This window comes from Trachurus japonicus, chromosome 17 (genome assembly GCF_045865225.1).
Source record: "Trachurus japonicus isolate A0001 chromosome 17, Traja_1.0".
Classification (NCBI taxonomy): domain Eukaryota; kingdom Metazoa; phylum Chordata; class Actinopteri; order Carangiformes; family Carangidae; genus Trachurus; species Trachurus japonicus.
The window spans coordinates 6,284,860-6,307,322 of NC_140923.1; the positions used below are offsets into that span (position 1 = coordinate 6,284,860).

The 22,463-nt window shown below is 42.7% G+C and overlaps 1 protein-coding gene across 1 annotated transcript; it reads left to right on the forward strand.

The window, feature by feature from the left end:
* The first annotated feature begins 20,476 nt into the window (after positions 1–20,476).
* Positions 20,477–22,147, forward strand: LOC146969882 (E3 ubiquitin-protein ligase TRIM11-like). The gene is made up of 2 exons (XM_085805424.1): positions 20,477–20,694; positions 21,058–22,147. The coding sequence occupies exons 1-2, from the start codon at positions 20,480–20,482 to the stop codon at positions 22,145–22,147; spliced, it is 1,305 nt and encodes a 434-aa protein (XP_085661550.1). The 5' UTR covers positions 20,477–20,479.
* Positions 22,148–22,463: the final 316 nt, after the last annotated feature.

Sequence of the window (22,463 nt, forward strand, 5' to 3'; positions counted from 1 at the left end):
ATATATATAGTATTTAAATTGACTGTTAATGTTAATTATATTTGTTGAAATAAGTCATTGCTCTTTTCAACTATTTACAGTGTTTACATGTATCCTGTACATTCTGAAAATGTTCAATGCTGCCAAAATCCTGTGTTACTCACAACTGCAAGGTGGCGTTGATGTGAAAACTGGGGCACTGAAACTACGGAAACTTTCAAATGTAAATGTTTACATGTCTATAAACACCAAAACTCTTTATTTAGTGTTGAGTTTTAACCCTGACAAGTCAATTGGGAGTATTTTCAAAAATTGATCAGAAAAATAAACTCAGATCAGTGTTTGCTGTGACCCTGCTCTTTAAAATAACACCTGTTCTCCTAAGTGAACCTCATGTACCTCAGGTAGGTTGCTCCAGCTAGCCTAGCCAGGTGGATATATTAGTTTGGAGTTGTCAACGTTAAAGCTCCATCGGGATCCATGGTGGATATATTTTAGTATTTAGTTAAAACACGAGACAAAATGCATTCTGGCCACGGCAATATTTGCTCACTGAAAAGAAAACAGTATAAATTTAATTACATTTTTGAATATTTCCGATGTTTCCTCTTACCGTTAATTAGCCGTTTCTGTTGGAACTACATTTTTCAGCCGTTACTACACTCAAGCATCACTCATCCGGTGTCAGAGCTAAACATATGATTACTAGTGAATAGGAATACGATGCATTAACAGCTATTTTGAATATTTCTGCTGGTTAGTCTATGCCGTGAATTATTTCCTTTCATTGGAACTACATTTTCCAGCCATTACTGGTGTAGTTTTCTCCAGGGGTGGCTATACCAAACTTCAAAATAAAACTTGACTATTATATTATATAGGGCCCATTCTAAGGCGTGTTCCCCACATTTCTGCACAATACAGCACTACTACGATTAACAACATTGTAAAAGTCCGACACCACACATTTAGACCTAGCTTATATCTCACCTCTGTACACTCTCAAGATCACCCAGCGTCCTCTCTGCTGCTGCTGCTGCTGAGATACACTGCCACTATGGTGGGTGGTGATGGTATAGTTCATTTGGGTTCAAGCTGCGTGGGGTTGATGGTGCTGCGCTTTAGCAGGTCTTTCGTGTAGTCCTTGTGGCATCTCTTTTGTCCGCCAGGGGCTCGCTTTGCAGCACTTAGTTGGCCATAGAGGACTTGGCGGGGCAGGCGCTGGTCAGGCATGCGGATGGTGTGTCCTATCCACCATAGGTGTCTTTTGGCAACGGCTGCGTCCATACAGATGGAGTTGGTGCTGTTCAGGATTTCAGTGTAGGGAGTGCGGTCTTCCCACGACAGACCAAGGATCTTCTGAAGGCAGCGGATGTGGAAGCCCTCCAGGTTTTTGATGTGCCGTCTGTATGGAGTCCATGTTTCTGCCCCATAGAGTAGGGTTGAAACACAGACTGCATGGTAGACGGCGACCTTGGCACTGACCTTCAGGTTACAGTTTTCAAATACTCTGTTGCGCAGGCGTCCGAAGGCTGATGAGGCTTTAGTGATGCGGGTGTGTATTTCGGTGTCAAGGCTGCAGTGTGGGGATAGTGTGATAGGTGAAGTGGTCGACTGTTTTGAGTGGGATTCCATTTAAGTGAAAGCACGGTGTAACATGGGGTTGGTGAGAAGCTTAGCCACGGATGCTAATAGCTCAGCTCCAGCACAAAATAAAGTTGAGAGGCCGGAGACGAAGTGGAGGGATTTCCGCACTGTACATTTATTCACAGAAACAGACCATACAAGCCAGGTCTCACGGCATAAACTATTACCCCCAGCAAAACAATAAATGGAGGACGAAGTAGTTTGTGACCTGTAGCCTTCACCTTTAACTGGTAGTGCACTGTTATACTCTGGCTGTTACATATTCCCCCCTGGTAATAACAAGGCTGTCCTCAGCCGTACACAGATGAAGAAGCAACCAAGCTACGCTTAACACCTTGTTATACATGAACTTGATGAAAAGTTAGCTGTTACACACAGAGAAAGACATAATGACTAGCCTACTGATATACATATCAATGAAAAGAGCTCACCATAAAACAGAGAAATACCCAGTAAACACATGAGGTGAATGAGTACAGCGTAATATCCCAATTCTATAGTTACTAGCAATGTCCTTTGTTTTTGTTTTTTTAAATGGTGGCCTATAAAACCTGAACCACACAGCAAAAATGAGGAGATTAAGATCTTATAAAGACCCTGCAAGGAAATTTGAACTTTAGCAAAACCTGTACCACCAAGGCAGGATACACAATGTAAACACAAGATATGCAAAAATATTACTACAACCCTGAACTGTAAAAATAGCATTGCATTTCAATTTTGTTATCAGTGTTTTGTGTTATCAGGGTTTGAGTCAGACACACTCATAGCTGAGCGGTCCTCAGAGTCACAGTCCATGACTGGCACTGGGCCAGAGTCAGCGTCACCATGTGAGTCAAAACGCATGTCTGCGGCAGGGAGGTCAGTCTGGCTGCCAGTCTGGGCGATGGGCTCATCGTCGTCCAGATCCCAAGTGTCATTTTGCTCACAGTGCGCCTGCCGGGGGAAACAGAGTCCCAAGTGTGGAAAGGTTGCAAGTTAACAACATGAAAGACTCCAGCATCCACACCGGTGTCCAGCCTTGTCAGTCTGTAGTTTACCTCTCCCAGCTTCTGACTAACACGGAGCGGGCCTGTGAACAGGGGTGCCAGTTTAGCTGTAAAGTTGGACTGTGCGTCAAACCTAGGATGCGTCTTAACCCTGACAAGGTCACAGCATAGGAGGCCTGACGGCATCTCAAGTCATAATAATGTTTCTGTCTGTCGTGACTGTGGTCAAGAGCTGCTCTGGCGTGGTTGTGAGCTTCCTGCAGAGAGGCCCTGAGTGTCTCTGGGTACGGCACACGAGGATCATCCACACCGTCACTGGACGGATTTGTTTTGAGGTCGAGCGGGGTGTCCAGCTCCCGACCATACAGCATCATGGAGGGGCTGAGGCCTGTGCTGTACGCAGAGCAAAGCAGATTTGTGACAGGTATTTATCCCACGCAGTGTGCTTGTCCCCAACATAGACACGTATGCCAGTTTTGAGTGTCCGGTTCACACATTCTGTCGTATTTGTTTGAGGGTGGTAGGCAGTGGTGAGCCTGTGCACAGATCCCAGAGTGGAAACAACATGTTCAAACAACTCACTGACAAAGGGCGAGCCTCTGTCGGAGACAGTCCTGGCGGCAAGGGCGGGCCTGGGCGGGCCATGCCCGCCCACGGAGTCAGCTGTGCCCCTCCTGGGCTGGAAGCTGTTCATTTTATTTGGGTTTTGGTTTTTACCTCGGAGTGGCCAACTCTCTATTAATCCTATCTTGGTTAGCGACGATGACCGCAGGTGCTCGTCCTGTAACTCTCTTATGCACACAGCCCAAAGCCTACTAGCCCATCATCACCGCAGCACTGACTGAATCTCTGAGGGCCTGCTCATCAAGCCTGTAACGGGCCGACCCGCGGTTGTTGGGAAAAAAAAAAAAAAAAAAAAGACTCATATTTTCCGTGCGTGATCGAACCAGCGTGTCCACACCTTACAGTCTATGGTCCACACCGGTCGAGTTGGACCATCCATGCTCACTTAGCCCAAAAGAACAGCTAGGCAGCCCAGTCCAGAGAGCAGCAAAGACAGCAGAGTAACAGGTGTGTCTGTGTGTGTGTGTGTGTGTGTGTGTGTGTGTGTGTGTGTGTGTGTGTGTGTGTGTGTGTGTCTGCTGTAAAAGATAGGCTAATTCTATAATCATAGAAGGCTGAAAATCTCAGGACATGTCAGCTCCAACTATTCAGCAGTGTAAAGCTAAAGCATGTGTGGGCCTTATGTCATATAGATATCTGACAGTAGCTCCAGCTATCAAGATAGAGATGAGAATAGGGCAGAAGTGTGGAAGAAGACAGTGGCCTGAAGAGCTCCATGGTGAAGCAGAGGAAGGATTGTCACTGGCCGGTCCAGGCCAAAATATTTCAAATGTGAGTTTTGTTTTTGCTCTCCAGCCACAGCTCCACACTAGACCAGTTCTGAGTTCAGTTTCATACACTTCAGCCATTCTTGCAATTACAATGATAGGAACCTCAGTCAGTAGGTAAATCTGCTTTAAAAAAAAAAAAACTGAAGCAATATTGTCATTTCCCTCTATTTTTCCTCAGAGTACAACCAGACTGCCTCAAATGTGTTAAAGGGGGGATCCATAATAACCATATTTATGGGGATTCATAATAATAAACTAAACTACACTACATTAGACAGTAAAATAGTTTGAAAAAGTGCCCCCCCTCTGAAAAAATGTAATGCCCCCCCTTTAATTTGTTTCTGCAGCCGGGTCTGGTCGGAGATCAGGTAGGTTGGGGCACCGTGTCTCGCAAACACCTCACTGACAAACTTTCCTGCTGCCACCTGTGCTGTTGCTTCCTTAACTGCACACACTTCGATCCACTTAGAGAAATAGTCAACAAAGACCAGCAAGTGGGCGTTACCGGATGCCGTCCGGGGCAATGGGCCGACGAAATCCACTCCTGTGTACTCCCAGGGCTTTTGGGGAGAGATGGGAACCATGAGACCAGCCGGTCTCCTCTGGCTTGGTTTAGTGAGCTGACAGACTGAGCAGGACATGACATATCGCTTGACATCCGCAGCCTTGCCAATGTCTTTGAAAAACCGAGATGACCTGCAGTGGGGTGGTCATGATAATAGTCAAGTCAAGTCAAGTCACAGTTTATTTATAAAGCACATTTAAAAACAACCTCAGTTGACCAAAGTGCTGTACAATTGCAAAAGCACAACACCGTTAATCACAAACACTACAACAAACAACAAATAATTAAAAACAACACAAGGGATAGTAGTCACTTTAAAACAAATCTAGATTAAAAAGAAAGAATAAAGAGAGAGAGAGGGAAAGAAAGAGAGAGAACCAAGATTACTCGCTTAGCTGGGAGTGAACGCCAAGGAGAAAAGATACGTTTTTGGGACTTCCTGTTCCGGCGGCATGGAGGCGACATGAACTGAACGCGTCTCCGTCGCTCCCTCTTCAAAGAAAAACTTTTTTCTGGACTGATTTAAGGCGTGATCATTGAGTGTGCTAACCGGGAATTCGAGAGACATTTTTTATAAGTGTAGAATGTCCGGGAAAGAGCGGAATTTACGAAGCAACTCTGTTACAAACTCACAAGCCACGGACCGCATGGAGCTCACTACGATAATACGTGAGGTAATTCGTGAGGAGTTTGGCATGGCGTTTGATCTAAAAATGCAGCCGATCAAGGAGTCAGTTGATCGTCTACATGAAATACTGAAAGATACATCTTCAAAGCTGCGAGAGGTGGAGGAAGCAGTCACAGACAATGACCGCCGTCTGACTGATATGGAGGTAAAATACGCCAGCCTACACGCAGAGAACGCCACATTGAGAGAGAAAATTCAACAAATTGAAGACCACAGCCGCAAGTTTAATATAAGGATCATGGGGATTCCTAGTGAAGCCGAAGCTGGTCAACCGACTGCGTTTGTGAACAACCTGTTGAGGAATATGTTTGGTGTTGACAAACTCGGGCAGCAGCCTGTTAACTTTGCGCACCGCACCGGACCCCAATCAGCTACCGGCGGCCCAAGATGCATGATTGCCCGGCTGTTTAGCCTGGAAACTAAAAGAACGATCATCAGACAAGCCGGAGAAGCAGCCGGGAACTTCAAATTTCAGGGGAAGAAACTACACATCTACCAGGATTTCTCGGCTGACCTGTTGAAGAAGAGAGCAGCGTTCAAGGACGTAAAAACTCGGCTGAGAGAAGCTGGAGTGAAGCATGGTATCCTGCACCCATGTAAGCTGATAATTACCCATCAGAAGACCACGACGACATTCACGGATGCTAAAGAGGCAATGACTTATTATGATCAGGTAATCAAACCATCTCTCCAAGACGCACAAGTGTGATCCCCCCCCCCCCCTCTCTCTCCCTCTCTCCCCCCTCTCTCTATCTCTCTCTATCTCTCCCTCCCTCTCCTCTCTTTTTTTTTTTGCTGGCTTGTTTGTTTTCTTTTAAACTCTATCATGAACCGGCAGAGCATTTTTTGTTTCTTTCATAAACTCCATCATGAACTTGAAGAGCAATCAGACTGTTGATGGTCCTTTGGCCTTATCAACACGTATGAACAGACAGAAAGAGGCTGGAATGCTCACTGAACATTCGACAAACTGGGCATAGCCTATGAGTTTTGACCCCCCCCCCCCTCCTGTTTTTTTTCTTTTCTCTCTCTCTCCTTTTTTTTTTCTTCCCCCACTTGGATTAATTTAAATTGTTTAACCTCGATTCTCAATGGACAACATTTAAAGGACAGTCAAATTTGATTATTGATTTTTGAAGAGGGAGCTGACTATACAACATGCAGCACCTCTATCTCCTTGTAGAGGGGGACATTTACAGGGAGCATCTAATGGGAGGGGGTGGGTGTGAGGGTTGGGTGTGTGATATGTGTTTTGTTTTGTATGTTATGTTTTGTGTTTTTGGTTTTGTGTTGCACCTCAGGTCCATACTCATTTGTGTTATGCTGTTCATTTGCCATGTCAAATTATAAGTTTTTAAGTTGGAATGTAAAAGGGCTGGGGAACTCCGTAAAAAAAAAGAAAATCTTGTCTTATTTAAAAGAAAATAAAGTAGATATAGCTTATTTACAAGAAACTCATCTTTTACCATACGTATGAGCAGCTTAAATCTAGGTGGTTTGTGAAAGTGTATCATTCCTCTTTTACATCCAACTCCAGAGGGGTGGCAATTCTGATTAGTCAGAATATACCCTTCTCCCCTGAAGAAATTAAAACTGACCCTCATGGTCGGTATATTTTTGTTAGAGGTTTCTTAGCTCAAGAAGAGGTTATTCTGTTGAATTCATATAGTCCTAATTACGATGATCCTAAATTTATTAACGATCTCTATCTTTTGCTGCTTCAGTATGATATTCCAGTATTCTGGGGAGGTGACTTTAATAGTATTTTGGATATAAAATTGGATAGATCTTCCCAGAGTAAATATACACTACCTAATATGTCAAAAGCTTTGGAAAATAGTACGAGAAATTTAGGAATTTATGAGGTTTGGAGAACTCTTCACCCAGATGAGTTAGCATTTTCTTTTTACTCCCATGTACACAAATCTTATTCGAGAATAGATTTTTTCTTTATTTCACTTAGCTATATCTCTAAAGTCACAAATTGCCTGTATCATGCAAGGATTCTTTCAGACCATTCAGCGTTGAGTTTTGAAATGAAATTTGAAAAATTATTGCCAAATCCCAAACCCTGGAGATTTAATGTTATGTTACTCTCAAAAGAGGAATTTACAATTTATATGAAGGCTCATTTAGAAATGTTTGTTGAGGTGCACCAAGATAGTGCAACATGCCCATTAACAATATGGGACACATTGAAGGCATATGTTAGAGGATGTGTAATTGCCTTTTCCTCATCTTTGAAAAAGAAAACAACGAATGAGCTGAAATGCATTGAACAAGACATCATTGCTTTGGAGAGGCAACATTATTTAACTAAGGACCCTAATTTATTAATGCATATAGATGATCTTAAATTGAAATATAATTCCATTAACACATACGCTTGCGAATTGGCATTGATGAAATCAAAGTTAACCTATCTTGAACAAGGGGAAATGGCAGGCAAACTATTAGCTAGACAAATAAAAAAGGAATCGGAAGACAGAACAATTGTTAAAATTAAAAACCAAGATGGGTCCATTATATTGGATCCTCTTCAAATTAACGATGTCTTTAAATCATATTATACTGAATTGTATACCTCTACATCGCAATCTGAGCCGGATGAGTGTAAATCCTTTTTGGATAATATTTCGTTACCTGTTTTGACACAATCTGACAAAGTTTAGAAAAAGATATATCCTCAGAAGAACTTCTGTCCGCCATGGCAACACTTCAAAAAGGCAAATCACCCGGGTTGGATGGCCTGCCAATTGAGTTTTATAGTCATTTTTCGAATTATTTATTGCCGCTTTTTCTTGCGATGATTAATGCCTGTTTTAAGACATGCTCTCTCCCTCAGTCTTTATGCTTGGCATCTATAACTCTTCTTTTGAAGAAAGATAAAAATCCTCTTGATTGTGCCTCTTATAGGCCAATTTCAGTTATTAATGTAGATTATAAAATTATTGCCAAGGTTTTAGCACTACGGCTTGAAAAGGTTTTACCTAGTATTATTCATTTAGATCAAACTGGGTTTGTTCAGGGTCGAACCTCTACTGACAATTTGCGTAGGTATTTTGATATTCTTTATCATACAAATGAAGTAAACTCTCAAAATGTTATTCTCTCTGTTGATGCTGAGAAAGCATTTGACAGAGTTGAATGGAAATATCTTTTGTCTGTGCTTAGAAGGTTTAATTTTGGTCCCAATTTCTGTCACTGGATATTAACTCTTTATAGTTCGCCTATGGCTGTTGTAAAAACCAACACCAACTATTCTAAGCCATTTCTGCTTTCAAGGGGCACCAGACAAGGCTGCCCGATGTCCCCTGCCTTGTTTGCCACCGCCATCGAGCCGTTAGCTGCAATGATTAGATCTCATGATCATATTAAAGGTATTATAATTGGGAGAGAGGAACACCTTATATCCTTGTATGCTGATGATATTTTGTTATATCTTCATGATCCTTCAAACTCCATGCCATTTATGTTATCTTTATTTGAAAAATTTGGGAGGTTATCAGGCTACAAGGTTAATTGGGATAAAACAGAGATAATGCCAATTTCTAATTTTGATTACACTTCATTGAGGAACCATCTTAACTGGAATTGGTCTAATAAATGCATTAAGTATTTGGGTATGTTCATTCCGAGAAATCCGGAAGACATCTTTAATCTGAACTATCTTCCATTAGTTAATAAAATAACAGAGGAATTAAAAAGAATAGGTCATCTTCCAATTTCTTTGGTAGGTAGAGTCAACATAATTAAAATGTCTGTGTTGCCTAAGTTTTTATATTTATTTCAAAATCTTCTGATTATTCCACCACAAGCCTTTTTTAAGAAAGTACAGAGTTTATTGTCTTCCTTCATATGGAACAATAAAACCCCACGAATTCGAATGTCAGTGTTACATCTACCATATGAGTCTGGTGGCCTGAAGCTTCCCAACTTTTATCATTATTTTTTGTCATCTCAGCTTATACAGCTTAAACAATGGTTTTTGAACACATCATGTTCTTGGAAAAGAATAGAATCTTTTGATGTCTACCCTTACAGTTTGAAACATTTACCATATATCAAGTTCAAAGATTTGGATAATATTACCAAGAATCCTGTTGTTTTAAACAGTCTCAGTATTTGGAAATTGTCTCATAAACTGTTAGGCTATACGACTTCTCTCTCTCCTTTTTCTCCAATTTGGAAGAACCCAAGTATTATATGTTGTATGGATGACACTTTTAAATCATGGTATGATAAAGGCATTCAAGAAATTTGTCATTTGTTTGATAATGGGACATTTCTCTCTTTTGCTCAGCTGCAACAGAGATATGGATTACCTCCTTCCCATTTGTTTAGATTCTTTCAATTAAGACATGCAGTAAATATTGAAAATGGCTCTCTTCAAGAACCCACACCGTCAGGAATTGATGTTGTATTAAACAATAAGAAGCAGGACAAGCAGAAAGGTATCTCTAAATTATATCATGTCTTTATTGATTGTTCTGTGGTAAATACAGATAACTTAAGACAAAAGTGGGAGCAAGATCTTCATATGGAAATTCAGAAGGAAGACTGGTCTTATGTTTGTAGGCAAGTTCATAAATGCTCTTACAATTTAAGGCACAAACTCGCTCTGTTTAAGATGATACACAGGATTTATTACACTCCAGAGAAACTACATAAAATGAACAGTGAGATGTCATTTCTCTGCTGGCGTTGTAAGAAACAAAAAGGTACTTTTTTTCATATGTTTTGGTCATGTGACTCACTTTATTTTTTTTGGAATTCTGTCATTCAGTTATTATCTCAGTGTTTATGTGTGTCCATTCCATTGTCATCTCGTTTGTGTCTTTTGGGAACTAATACATCTGATAAATGGAATAAACATCAGTGTAGGTACATAGACCTTGCCATGTTGGCAGCCAGGAAGTGTATAACCTTGAAGTGGAAGGCATCTGAACCCCCATCAACAGTCCATTGGTGGAATGAACTTTCAAGCTATCGTACTTTAGATAGTATATATTATAGGAGTAAAAACAGATCCTCAGATTTTTTAAAAATTTGGCAATCTCATATTGATTTTGATTTTGGAGTGTCTTGGGCCAATATAGGGCATAGTGGAGATGGTATGATCAGTGTGTAATGATATGTGTTATTGTTCTGTTGTATTGTGTGTGGGTAATCCCCACCTTTTTTGGTTTTTGATTTTATTTTAGTTATGTTTCGCTGCTGGTGCTTGTCTGTTTTGTTTTGTTGTCATTGTCTGTGTGTTTGGAGGGTATATGACTGGTTGTTGTTGTTTTTTTTGTTGTTTGTTTTGTTTGTTTTGTGAGGGAACCAGGCCCATTTGGGATTGATTGACTGTGATATGAAGTGCTGTATTACATGAGATTTGGTGATCTGAGTTCCTGCCCTGTGGTTGAAAATGAAAAAATATAATAAAAAAAAAGAAAAGATACGTTTTTAAAAGTGTTTTAAAATGTTCAACAGACTGTGCAGCTCTAACATGGAGAGGTAGGCTGTTCCACAGCTTAGGAGCCGCGACTGACCTGGGTACTGCCAGGAGCAGCTGGTTAGATGACCTAAGTGCCCTAGCAGTGGTGTGCAACTGTAAAAGCTCCGATAAATAAGGTGGTGCTAGACCATTCATACATTTAAAAGCAATTAATAAAATTTTAAACTGAATCCTAAAATTAATAGGCAGCCAGTGCAAAGATGCCAGGACTGGAGTAATGTGCTCGCGTTTTTTCTTTCCAGTCAGCAAGCGGGCAGCTGCGTTTTGAACGACCTGCAAGCGGCGCAGTGCTTTCTGGTCAAGGCCAACAAACAATGAATTACAATAATCTAAACGTGACGTAATAAAGGTGTGAATTAATCTCTCAAATACATTTCTTGGGAGATAAACCTTTGCTTTAGCCAACAGCCTTAGTTGGAAGAAGCTTGTCTTGACTATGGAGGATATCTGCTTGTCAAACCTAAAGTCGTTCTCTAAAATAACACCAAGGTTCCTTGCAAAAGGATGACAGTAAGACTTAAGGGAACCAATAGCACTGTCACATCCATCAAGCAAATTTTGTTGACCAAATAAAATGACTTCAGTTTTGTTTTTGTTCAAAGACAGAAAGTTAACTTCCATCCAAGTTTGGATATCTTTAAGGCAGTCTAGTAGAGCCTGAACAGAGGCTCGCCCATTTATCTTTAGGGGTAGATAGATTTGAACATCATCGGCAAAACAATGAAAAGAGATGTTGTACTTTCTAAATATGGATCCCAGAGGCAACATATATATCGAGAAAAGGAGGGGGCCCAAAACAGAACCTTGGGCACTCCACAATTTAGAGGGGAAGTGGCCGAAGAATGCTGGCCCAGCTGGACTGAGAAGCTCCGGTCTGAGAGGTAGGACTGAAACCACTTCAAAACAGTGCCCCTAATGCCCACACACTTGTTCAAACGTGACAGAAGAATTTTATGATCCACTGTATCAAAGGCAGCTGTCAGATCTAAAAGGACCAGGACAGCAGAGTTACCAGAGTCAGCTGTCAAAAGAAGATCATTAAAAAATTTTAAAAGCGCTGTTTCTGTGCTGTGACGTGACTTAAACCCAGACTGGAATTTCTCTGAAATATCATTTTGATCAATAAAAGACTGAAGCTGTTCATATACCACCTTCTCCAAGACCTTAGAAAGAAAAGGAAGCTTGGAGATGGGCCTAAAATTTGATAAAACTGTCTGGTCAAGGTTATGCTTTTTGATGAGGGGCTGGACCACAGCATGTTTTAAAGCAGCTGGAACACAGCCGGTCATCAGAGATAAATTCATCAGGTTCATAACACAGGGGCCAATAATATGGAAAACCTCCTTAAAGAGGCGGGGTGGGATGCTGTCAAGAGGACAGTAGGAAGGCCTGAGGTGCTTTACAATATCAGTTAAAGATGGGAGGGAGACATGCTCAAAATTTTCAAAGACAGCAGGGGATATAGGAGGGACAGCAGGATCTGATGCAGACGGCAAAAGAGAGGACCTAATATCAGAAATTTTATCAATAAAAAAATGTAAGAAATCTTCACACAGTTTAGATGAAGGAATAATAGCATTGTGATCACAGGGGTTCAAAAGATTATTCAGAGTACTAAATAGAAACTGAGGCTTGTGGCTGTTTGCTGACACAAGATTGGATAGAAACTGACTTTTAGCAAATTTGACAGATTTTTGATATTTGATCAGACACTCATTTAAGATTTCTAAGGAAACTTGTAGATGATCTTTCTTCCACTTTCTCTCGGCACGTCTGCATGTGCGTCTTAACGTGCGAGTAGTGTCATTAAGCCAAGGCTCTCCTACTCGCTTAGAACGTTTGCACCTAAAGGGAGCCACTGATTCTAATATGTCAATACAGGTACCATTAAACATGTCCAAGAGCTCATTAAGGGTGAGACCACAATCGTGAACCTGCAGTACAGAATCGCAAAAAGCAGCAGAAAATTCACAGGCAGTAGAAGGGTTAATAGTGCGCACACGGCGCTCCGTGGCGCACAGTTTAACCAGGGAATGAGGCAGTGTGATATTAAATAAAACAGCAAAGTGGTCAGAGATGTGTATGTCAACAATCTCAATGACATTTAACTCCAGACCGAATGACAATATAAGGTCCAGTGTATGTCTCTTTTCATGTGTTGGGTCTGATACAGACTGAGTAATATTAAAAGAGTCAATGAGGTTTAGAAAGTCTTGTACCAAGGGACGCGATTCGCAGCAGACGTGGATATTAAAATCCCCAACAATTAAAAATCGGTCATAGTTCACTGTTAGTCCTGCCACAAAGTCCGTGAAGTCGTTGATAAAATCCTTATTGAACCGAGGCGGACGGTAGACCACAGCGCACATGATGGGTGTAATGCAGTTTAAAACGAAAGTCTGCAGCTCAAAGCTGGAGAAGGAGATCGGCGGTGACAGACGACATTGGAAGCTGGATTTAAAAACAGATGCTACCCCCCCACCTCGGCCAGTGGATCGGGGGGAGCTGAAATACACACAATCCGGGGGGAGCAGTTCAGAGAACTGGATAGACTCACCGATCTGAATCCACGTCTCCGTCAGGAACATAAAATCCAATTCACGAGAGGTGAAAAAGTCATTCAGAATAAATGTCTTGTTTGCTAGCGATCTAGCATTCAAGAGAGCCAGGCTAACGGTCGTTTCCCCGCCGCCCTGGTTGGATGCACGGCGCAGCGGCCGAAGGTTCCTGAAATCCACACCGCCGTTGCGGACCCGGCGTCTTGGGGGGGGGACCTCCGCCAGCAGGTGAGGGTAGCCGGGGGCCGGGCACGGCGGCATCACAGGTTGAATCCAGCGAAGGTATACAGGTTGCCGGAGCCGCGCACGCGATCCTCTGAGAAGATGGCGAGGATCCGTCCAGCAGGTAGATTGCTTTAGGTTCTTGATTTTCACCAAGACACCTGCTCTCTTTCCGCGTTTACGGAGGCGCTTCCTCCGTGAAATAACAACCGGAGACCGCCATAGGTAGGCTGGTACCGCCGCCAGGGGAGGGGGGAGACCCGAGGTTTGATCGCCTAGATTAATTTCTGGCAGTGTGTTTCGACATGATCCGATGTCAAAAAGTACTTGTCGATCATATACCAGCAAGGCAGAGGAATCTTGGCACAGAGAGCAAAATAATACAGCAGCAAACAAATATAGTAGAGCCGGTAGACGGCAAGCCGCACACGCTGGCGCCATCTTAGACCGGAAATAATAGGAGAGCAAGGTGCCACGGATTGATGTGGGAGCATAAAGCTTCAGTTCTTTCAGAGGATGCAAACCACATCTGGCTTTCGGGTCAGAGTAGAAAAGCAGACTGTCATGAACAACAAACTGTGGGGGGCTGCTTTTGTCTGAGTCAGTGTGCGGATTCGCCTGCAGATCTCTGAGAAGCTGGCCAATGTCCGGGTCATCGTTCTGTAGCTGTTTCAAATGCGAGCGATCTGCCAAAAGCACAGGGGGCAAAGCGCGGAGGTCCAAACTGCCGATAACAGCGTACTCTGGCAACAGGTCTATGGGAGCGTCGTCAGTCAGGGGCAGGGGGTCGCGTCTGGCATGGGCGTCGCACCCGTGGGGGATGGGGGTGTTTCGACACCCCCACTTTTATAGCAAAATAATTTCATCCCCCCCCACATTTTCCAATGGTAAACCCGTGTGCCCACCCCTCGCTGTGCACCAGCATACAAAAATGGAGCGCACCTCAGCCTCAGCCTCCTTACGCTGCATGAATAGTCAGTGGTCGAATTGAACGGGCATTCACCCAATCACAGACCGTTCTCCGCAGTGATCAGCTCCGGTGACCTCGGCGCCGACTGTTTATCCCCGTATTAATTAAAACCAGACGCGGCCCGACACACGGGTGCTGAAGCCCAGACCAGCGCGGTCCAACTTTTAATTCTCGGTCCGGACTCCGAACCCGCGCGTCTGATTGGGTTGGTTGGACACGTCAATCGCTCTGGTCGGACCTCACCGCTGAGAACATGTGTGTGTGCGCGCGCCTGTTTGTTTGTGTGCGCGTGTGTGAGAGAGAGAATCAACACTACATTACCCCCCCCACACACACACTCTAGAGCAGACAGGAAAGTGTTTTTCAACCTTGGGATCAGGACCCCATGTGGGGTCGCCTGGAATTCAGATGGGGTCGCCTTAAATGTCTAGTAGGCCTAATTGAAAAAAAGAAATTACTGATAAAAATATTTTTTAAACTAATTGTCATTCTTTAAAAAAAAAAAAAAAAGATTAAAAACACCACACACAATCCTAAACAACTGTAAGAGAGAGAGAGATTTTTTGAAGTAATGATAGTTCATTTGTTTATGTTCTGTCTGTTCAGCAGGTGGTGGTGGGATTCATAATGGATTAGAATTAGAAGTGTATCTCTAAAAAACAGGATTTTTACACCTATTTTGAATTTTACTCGAACACAAATACAAATAGAAATACTTTCCCCCCCTCAACAAATACAAATACTGGATGCTTTGCACACCCCTAATTGCTAGTATTAGTGCATACTACTAAAATATTGATTGAGAATCGCATATAAGACCCAAGACACGTTAAATAATACTGATAGCAATATACAGCACTTAAACGCAACTTTTACTTGGTTGGCTGGTAAATTATCTGCCTGGCTGGTAAAAAAATTCACTTACCAGCCTAAAAAAGTTAGTTTTGGACCTTGATTGGAAGCTTACTCTTTTGGCGATCTAAGGTGGGCTCAGGGCAATTATATCTTTTCAAGTTTTCAATCCAGCCATGAAGTGCAGAGTTTTTTTCAGGAATGTCGTAGCATAGGTAAATCCACCATGATAACTCTGTGATAGTGATTAAAAATTGTATTTTGTGATTAAAACTGAAATTCAATTTCCGTTCTTTGGAACACCCCCACATTTAAAACCACTGCTCCACCCCTGGCGTCTGGCACAGTGTTGCGAGCGCCAGGTTTGTGCACTATTGAGAAGTCAAAGTCTTGGAGTCGTAGCGACCAGCGAGCTAGCCGGCCAGAGGGGTTCGGGCGGGACATGAGCCACCTGAGGCTGTTGTGGTCAGTGAAGATGGTTACATGGAGGCCCTCTACATAAAGTCTGAAATGTTCAAGAGCCCAAATTACAGCCAAACACTCTTTTTCTGGGGCGGAGTATGGCTTTTCGGCTTTGTGAAGAGAGCGACTTGCATAAGCCACAGCAATCTCTCGCCCGTCCGAGTCTTTCTGCATCAGTGCAGCACCGAGCCCAAGGTCACAGGCGTCAGTGTGAATGAAAAAAGGTCTTGTGAAGTCGGGGAATCTTAAGACGGGTGCAGATGTGACGCACTTTTTCAAAGTTTCCATGGATTCCTGACATTTGTCATCCCAGCGGAAGACAGCATCCTTCCTTGTGAGTGCATGGAGGGGCTCTGCATGGCGAGCATAGTTCGGGACAAACTGCCGGTAGTATCCGTTCAGTCCAAGGAACTGTCTGACATGTTTCACGGTGGATGGAGCCTAGAACTCTGTCACAGCTTTTATTTTGTCCTCATCAGGTTTTATGCCAGAGGGTGTGATGCGGTAGCCGAGGAACGTGAACTCACTCAGACAGAACTGACATTTCTTCAGCTTCAATGAGAGGCCAGCAGTTCTGAGTCTTTTGAGCACCTCTACCAGGTCCTTTAAGTGCTGCTCAAAGGTGAGGGAAGCAACAACAATATCATCTAAATACACAGCACATGTTTTGTAGATGAGGGTCGATTTACCCTCCACACGGAGGGTAAATCGCCTTCAATCGCAGCTGCAAGGCTCATAACTGGAACTAAGAAAAGGGATCATATCACCTCAATTTTATATTCCCTACATTGGTTACCAGTTAATGTTAGGATTCATTTTATTTTATTTCATTTTTTGTACATCACTGAGCTACTGGGACCCTCACATTCACTAAGGTCATCAGACCAGAAACTCTTGATGGTCCTCCTCCTCCGTTTTAAAACACGAGGTGACTGCTCTTTCCAGGCCTGTGCCCCCCACCTTTGGAATGCACTACCATTGACCTTACGCAGCATTGAGTCCACTGAAGATTTTTTTTTTTTTTTCAAGTATATTTTTTGGCTTTATGCCTTTATTTAATAGTACACAGTAGAGATAGACAGGAAAGGGGGAGAGAGGGGGAATGACATGCAGGAAAGGGCTGCCCGACACGGGATTTGAACCAGGGCCGGCTGCGGTGAGGACTGTAGCCTCTACATGGGGCGGCTACTTTACCCACTGCGCCACACATCTCCCCGAGTCCACTGAAGGTTTTAAGAGAGAACTTACCTATCTTTTTATACAGGCTTTCAACAGATGTCAATGTTATGGGGCCTCTGTAAAGTTACCTGTATTTGTGCCGTTATGTGTATTTTGTTGTGATCTCTGTATTTTATTGCATTTTATCCTTGTTGTAAAGCACTTTGTGATTTTATCTATGAAAAGTGCTATATAAATTAAATTTACTCACTTACTTACTTACTTACCAAAGTATAAAGAGATATGGGATGCTGGCATTCAAAGTCTGGCCAAAGTATTCTGTCAGAAAGCGGCTGGGGCGGTGCGTGGCACAGTGGGTAAAGCGGCCGCCCCATGTAGAGACTATACAGTCCTCACCGTTGACGGCCCCGGTTCGAATCCTGCATCGGGCAGCCCTTTCCTGCATGTCATTCCCCCTCTCTCTGCCTCCCCCTTTCCTGTCTATCTCTACTGTCATCACTATGAAATAAAGGCAAAAATCTGAAAAATATACTTTAAAAGAAAGACTGCAGCTGATCCAGTTGTTTTAAATGTAAAACCAGGGCCGTAGCCAGGATTTTTGAAATACCGAGGTCATAGTCGTGGTGCGCGGGGGGGTGGCGTCAGAAATTTTGGGCAATTTTATATTAAAAGGCTTCAATCTGGTGCACTTTGACAGACAAAAACTACACACATCATATTAGATTAATGCCATTTTTATGATATTATCATCACTAGTGATCATCCAGAGAAGACCCAACTTCACTGAATTCTGATGAGAACACACCATCCATTACAAACAGTAGACTAGCTCCTCACATTCGTAGCAGCCACAGAGTAGCAAAAATATTATATTATAAAGTTTAATTCCAGCTCGAAAAAAAAAAAGAGTCTGAAATGCAATGTGATGGTCCTGGTTGTTAACATAAAGATGAACAGGTTTCTAGGGTGAAGTGTGCACTCTTTTTTTTACCATAGCTATAGCCTACTATCTTTGGGTGACTTCCTTCTGGAGCGTCAGCTGTGTTCCTCACTTTGAAACAGGCCCAGGAAGTTTGTTTGCTTTTCCTTATAGTTACCACAAACATACATCTGACTGCTCCTTGTTGCAGCAAATTTTGGTTGTTGGTTTGTGTAGTATTTCACATTTCTATGCATATTTTTTATGAGTAAAATATTGGTGTCAAACTTCATTTCGGTTGTATGGTCTTCTTTGAATGGGAACATATGAAGAGGTCTAGGTGAAATCAAAATGAGCCAAAAACAGTTGTATTTGGATGGAGTGAATATTATGACACCGGCTATTAGTGAAATATAGCCTAATTAGTTTTCCAAAGGTCAAATTCCACCTGGACATACGTATCTCTGATAATAAAACAGCTGCAAAATTGCTCAGGTTCATTTTTTTTAGCATCTACTTTTACACAGTTAGCCTACACATTACTTATTAATTTGCCTGATATCCCATGATTCAAAGGTAGATTTTACTCTAATGTGATTTTTGTTAGTATTCTTACTAGGCAGAGATGAAAAATGTACATTTTCTACTGTATCCTACTCCAGACATGTCTGTAGTAATCTCACAGGTCTTAGCTTTCTTTAAATAAATAAAAAAGACTGAAATAAAACTAATGGTTGCCTAAACTTTACACCGTATGCTCTTTGTTAAATCTGTCCAAAATTTTTTAGAAAAAATTTCACAGTCTTTGTTTGTGAAATATTTGTGCTCGTGCACCACATATGCTCACATCTTGTGCATCTCCTGGGGGCTAAGCCCCCCCTGTCCTTAAAACTTAGTGACGCCCCTGTCTGTAAACATAAAATGTATCGTGTCACTGTGCTTTTCACATAAAGTTGATGGAAGAATGGACAGTGCAGATGCCCCCTCAGTATAGTATCTGCAGGAAAGAGGTCTCTGCTCTCCCCCACTTAGCTCTCAACTAGTGCATAGTGCAGGACACAGACAGTAAATGGCGCTGAATTGACGCTATTAAACAGCTGTTTTCTCCGCATACATGAGGTTCCGTCCCGAAATAATACAGCGCTTCAAGTGCACGTATGTACTGTACGAAACCTTTACAGTGTAACAACTGGTTGGAAAGAGCAGTTTATCTAGAGCCAACCGACTCACTCAGTAGCCTTCTCCTCCATGCACGCAGGCTCCGCGACGCGCTGTATCACTCGCTTTTTCCAAATGAATCGCCTTTTTTCCCGCGACCAGTAAACAAACACCAGCCTACGTGAGGGCGTCAATAAACAAGAGCATTATAGGCCTACCGGAATTGTTTGGACAAGAGAGGAGTCACTCAGTCACCTTCCATCTGTCCTCCCTAATACTTTACTTTTTTTTTTTTTTTTTTCATTCATTAGGCCGAAAAAAATACCGAGGTCATGACCTCGGTGTCCTCAATGGTAGCTACGGCCTTGTGTAAAACGTATTACATATTAAGAACTACAAAGAACTTTTGGATATGCAAAAGTCTCTTGTTTCTACTGATGTCTCTCTGTGACCTACAGTACAACAGCAAATGAGGCCATCATAGGAAGATAAGCTATTTCTTAATAGTATAACTCTTTACCTTTGGGTGACAGTGGTTGGGTCGGTCCACCGGAAAAAAAGATTTACGGCAGCTGGAGACAGCACGCACGAGCCAGATAAGCATCTTTATGACAAGCTCATGGGAAACGCAGTCTCCATTCCATTAAAACACTAACGCTTTCGTCCACCGGGGCTCCAAAATCAACACAAAATTAACGTTTTTCAAAGATGCTTTAAAGGATCCATAAGAAGTACAGTGTAAATGATGTGGTCTTCTGTGGCACACAAACAAGTAGTATATTAGTATATAACAGAAAGAAAAGTCATGTGGACCTCCTCACCAATAACGGTTTCAAATATACACATATGGTACAACAAACAAACACATAAAGCAATCAACAACTTCCATGGCCAGAAACAATATCCTGTAATGGCCATATGAGGGTGTTCCAAACCACACAATTATATTTAAACATGTGCTGTCCACGGAAGTTCAGCAGGGAAATGTTTTATTCTTTAAACTGACTATAATTTTACATTTAGTAGATTCATTTTAGATGTCTGTACTATGTTGTACTCTGTGCTACGGGTTTATCTTTCTTTAAGTGGGCCATGATTCTTACTGCATGTTGCTGCATGCACATACCCTGTCTAGCACATACAGTTGTTCACAAACATGCAGTAAAACCTGATAAACCTTACCTTTCTTCAAGATTCATCAAACTCCACCCTGTCGTCATATTTACTCATTCCCTCCCTTCACAGGTCTATAATTATGAGGAAGGGTGGAGACAAGTGAACTGCAGGAGATTATGAGTCTGACTCACTGCAGCAGGTGAAGCAGCAGGGATCAGTTTGTCTTCAGAGACAGAGACTGTTTCTGTTCAGAGAACGTGAAACTGTTGGGAGTTGAAATGGCGCAGCAAGGAAATCAGCTGGATCAAGAGATATTCTGCTGTTCCATCTGTCTGGATCTACTGAAGGATCCAGTGACGATTCCCTGTGGACACAACTACTGCTTCAACTGTATTAAAACCCACTGGGATGGAGAGGATCTAAAGAAAAAATACAGATGCCCTCAGTGTAGGAAGAAGTTCAAACCAAGACCTGACCTGGTGAAAAACACCATGTTAGCAGCTTTAGTGGAGGAGCTGAAGAAGACTGAACTCCAAGCTGCTCCTGCTGATCACTGCTATGCTGGACCTGAAGATGTGGCCTGTGATGTCTGCACTGGGAGAAAACTCAAAGCTGTCAAGTCCTGTCTGCAATGTTTGGTCTCTTATTGTGAGAAACACCTGCAGCTACATTATGATGTAGCTCAGTTAAAGAAACACAAGCTGGTGGAGCCCTCCAAGAAGCTCCAGGAGAACATCTGCTCTTGTCATGGTGAGATAATGAAGATGTTCTGCCGCACTGATCAGAAGTGTATCTGTAACCTCTGCCTTCTGGATGAACATACAGGCCACGACACAGCCTCAGCTGCAGCAGAAAGGACTGAGAGGCAGAGAGAGCTGGAGCTGAGTCGACAAAAAATCCAGCAGAGAATCCAGGACACAGAGAAAGATGTGAAGGTGCTTCAACAAGAGGTGGAGACCATCAATGGCTCTGCTGATAAAGCAGTGGAGGACAGTGAGAAGATCTTCACTCAGCTGATCCGTCTCATGAAGAAAAGAAGCTCTGAGCTGAAGCAGCAGATCAGATCCCAGCAGGAAACTCAAGTGAGTGGAGTCAAAGAGCTTCAGAAAAAGCTGGAGCAGGAGATCACTGAGCTGAAGAGGAAAGACGCTGAGCTGAAGCTGCTGTCACACACAGAGGATCACACCCAGTTTCTACACAACTACCCCTCACTGTCAGCACTCAGTCCATCTACACACTCATCCAGCATCAATATCCGTCCTCTCAGACACTTTGAGGATGTGACAGCAGCTGTGTCAGAGCTCAGAGATAAACTACAGGACCTTCTGAGAGACACATGGACAAACATCTCACTGACAGAGACTCAAGTGGATGTTTTACTGTCACCACCAGAGCCCAGGACCAGAGCTGACTTCTTAAGATATTCACAGGAAATCACACTGGATCCAAACACAGCAAACAAACGTCTGTTATTATCTGAGGGAAACAGAAAAGTAACAGCGATGAGTAAAGATCAGTCTTACTCTGATCACCCAGACAGATTCACTGACTGGTGTCAGGTCCTGAGTAGACAGAGTCTGACTGGACGTTGTTACTGGGAGGTGGAGAGGAGAGGAGAAAGAGTTTATTTAGCAGTCGCATACAAGAATATCAGCAGAGCGGGGGATAACAGTTTGTTTGGACGTAATGACAAATCTTGGGCTTTAGATTATTACAACAAAACTTTCACATTTTGGTTCAAAAACATCCAGACACCAGTCTCAGGTCCTCAGTCCTCCAGAGTAGGAGTGTACCTGGATCACAGTGCAGGTATTCTGTCCTTCTACAGCGTCTCTAAAACCATGACTCTCCTCCACAGAGTCCAGTCCACATTTACTCAGCCTCTACATGCTGGAGTTCGGCTTTACTGTTATGGAGCTACTGCAGAGTTGTGTAAACTCAAATAGACAAAAGATCATTGAAGGTGCAGTTGGTTAAAATCTGTGTTTTACTTCATCACTTTCTTTAGTCTGCATGTTTGATGCTAAAAGCTCATTGCTGTTGTGTCTCTGCATTGCACAGAGATCACCTGTCAATCAAACATTGTGGGCGGGACTTTGACCTCTTGTCATTTCTTGTTGTGTTGATGTTTGAGTTTGTTGAGGTGGAGCTGGAGCCGTGGAGGAGATCACTGCTCATGATGATGTTTCTTTACCTAAACTCACATTTGTCCACATGAAAATAGAAACTTCTCTGAGCTCTAAATATTTGTTGGATATTTGT

What these genes read in the sequence shown, in the direction of transcription:
- LOC146969882 (XM_085805424.1), top strand. Translation starts at nt 20,480, where the DNA reads ATGGCGCAGCAAGGAAATCAGCTGGATCAAGAGATATTCTGCTGTTCC. An exon ending in GACCTGGTGAAAAACACCAT is followed by an intron (nt 20,695 to 21,057) that starts GTTAGCAGCTTT and finishes TGCAGCAGAAAG; the next exon opens with GACTGAGAGGCAGAGAGAGC.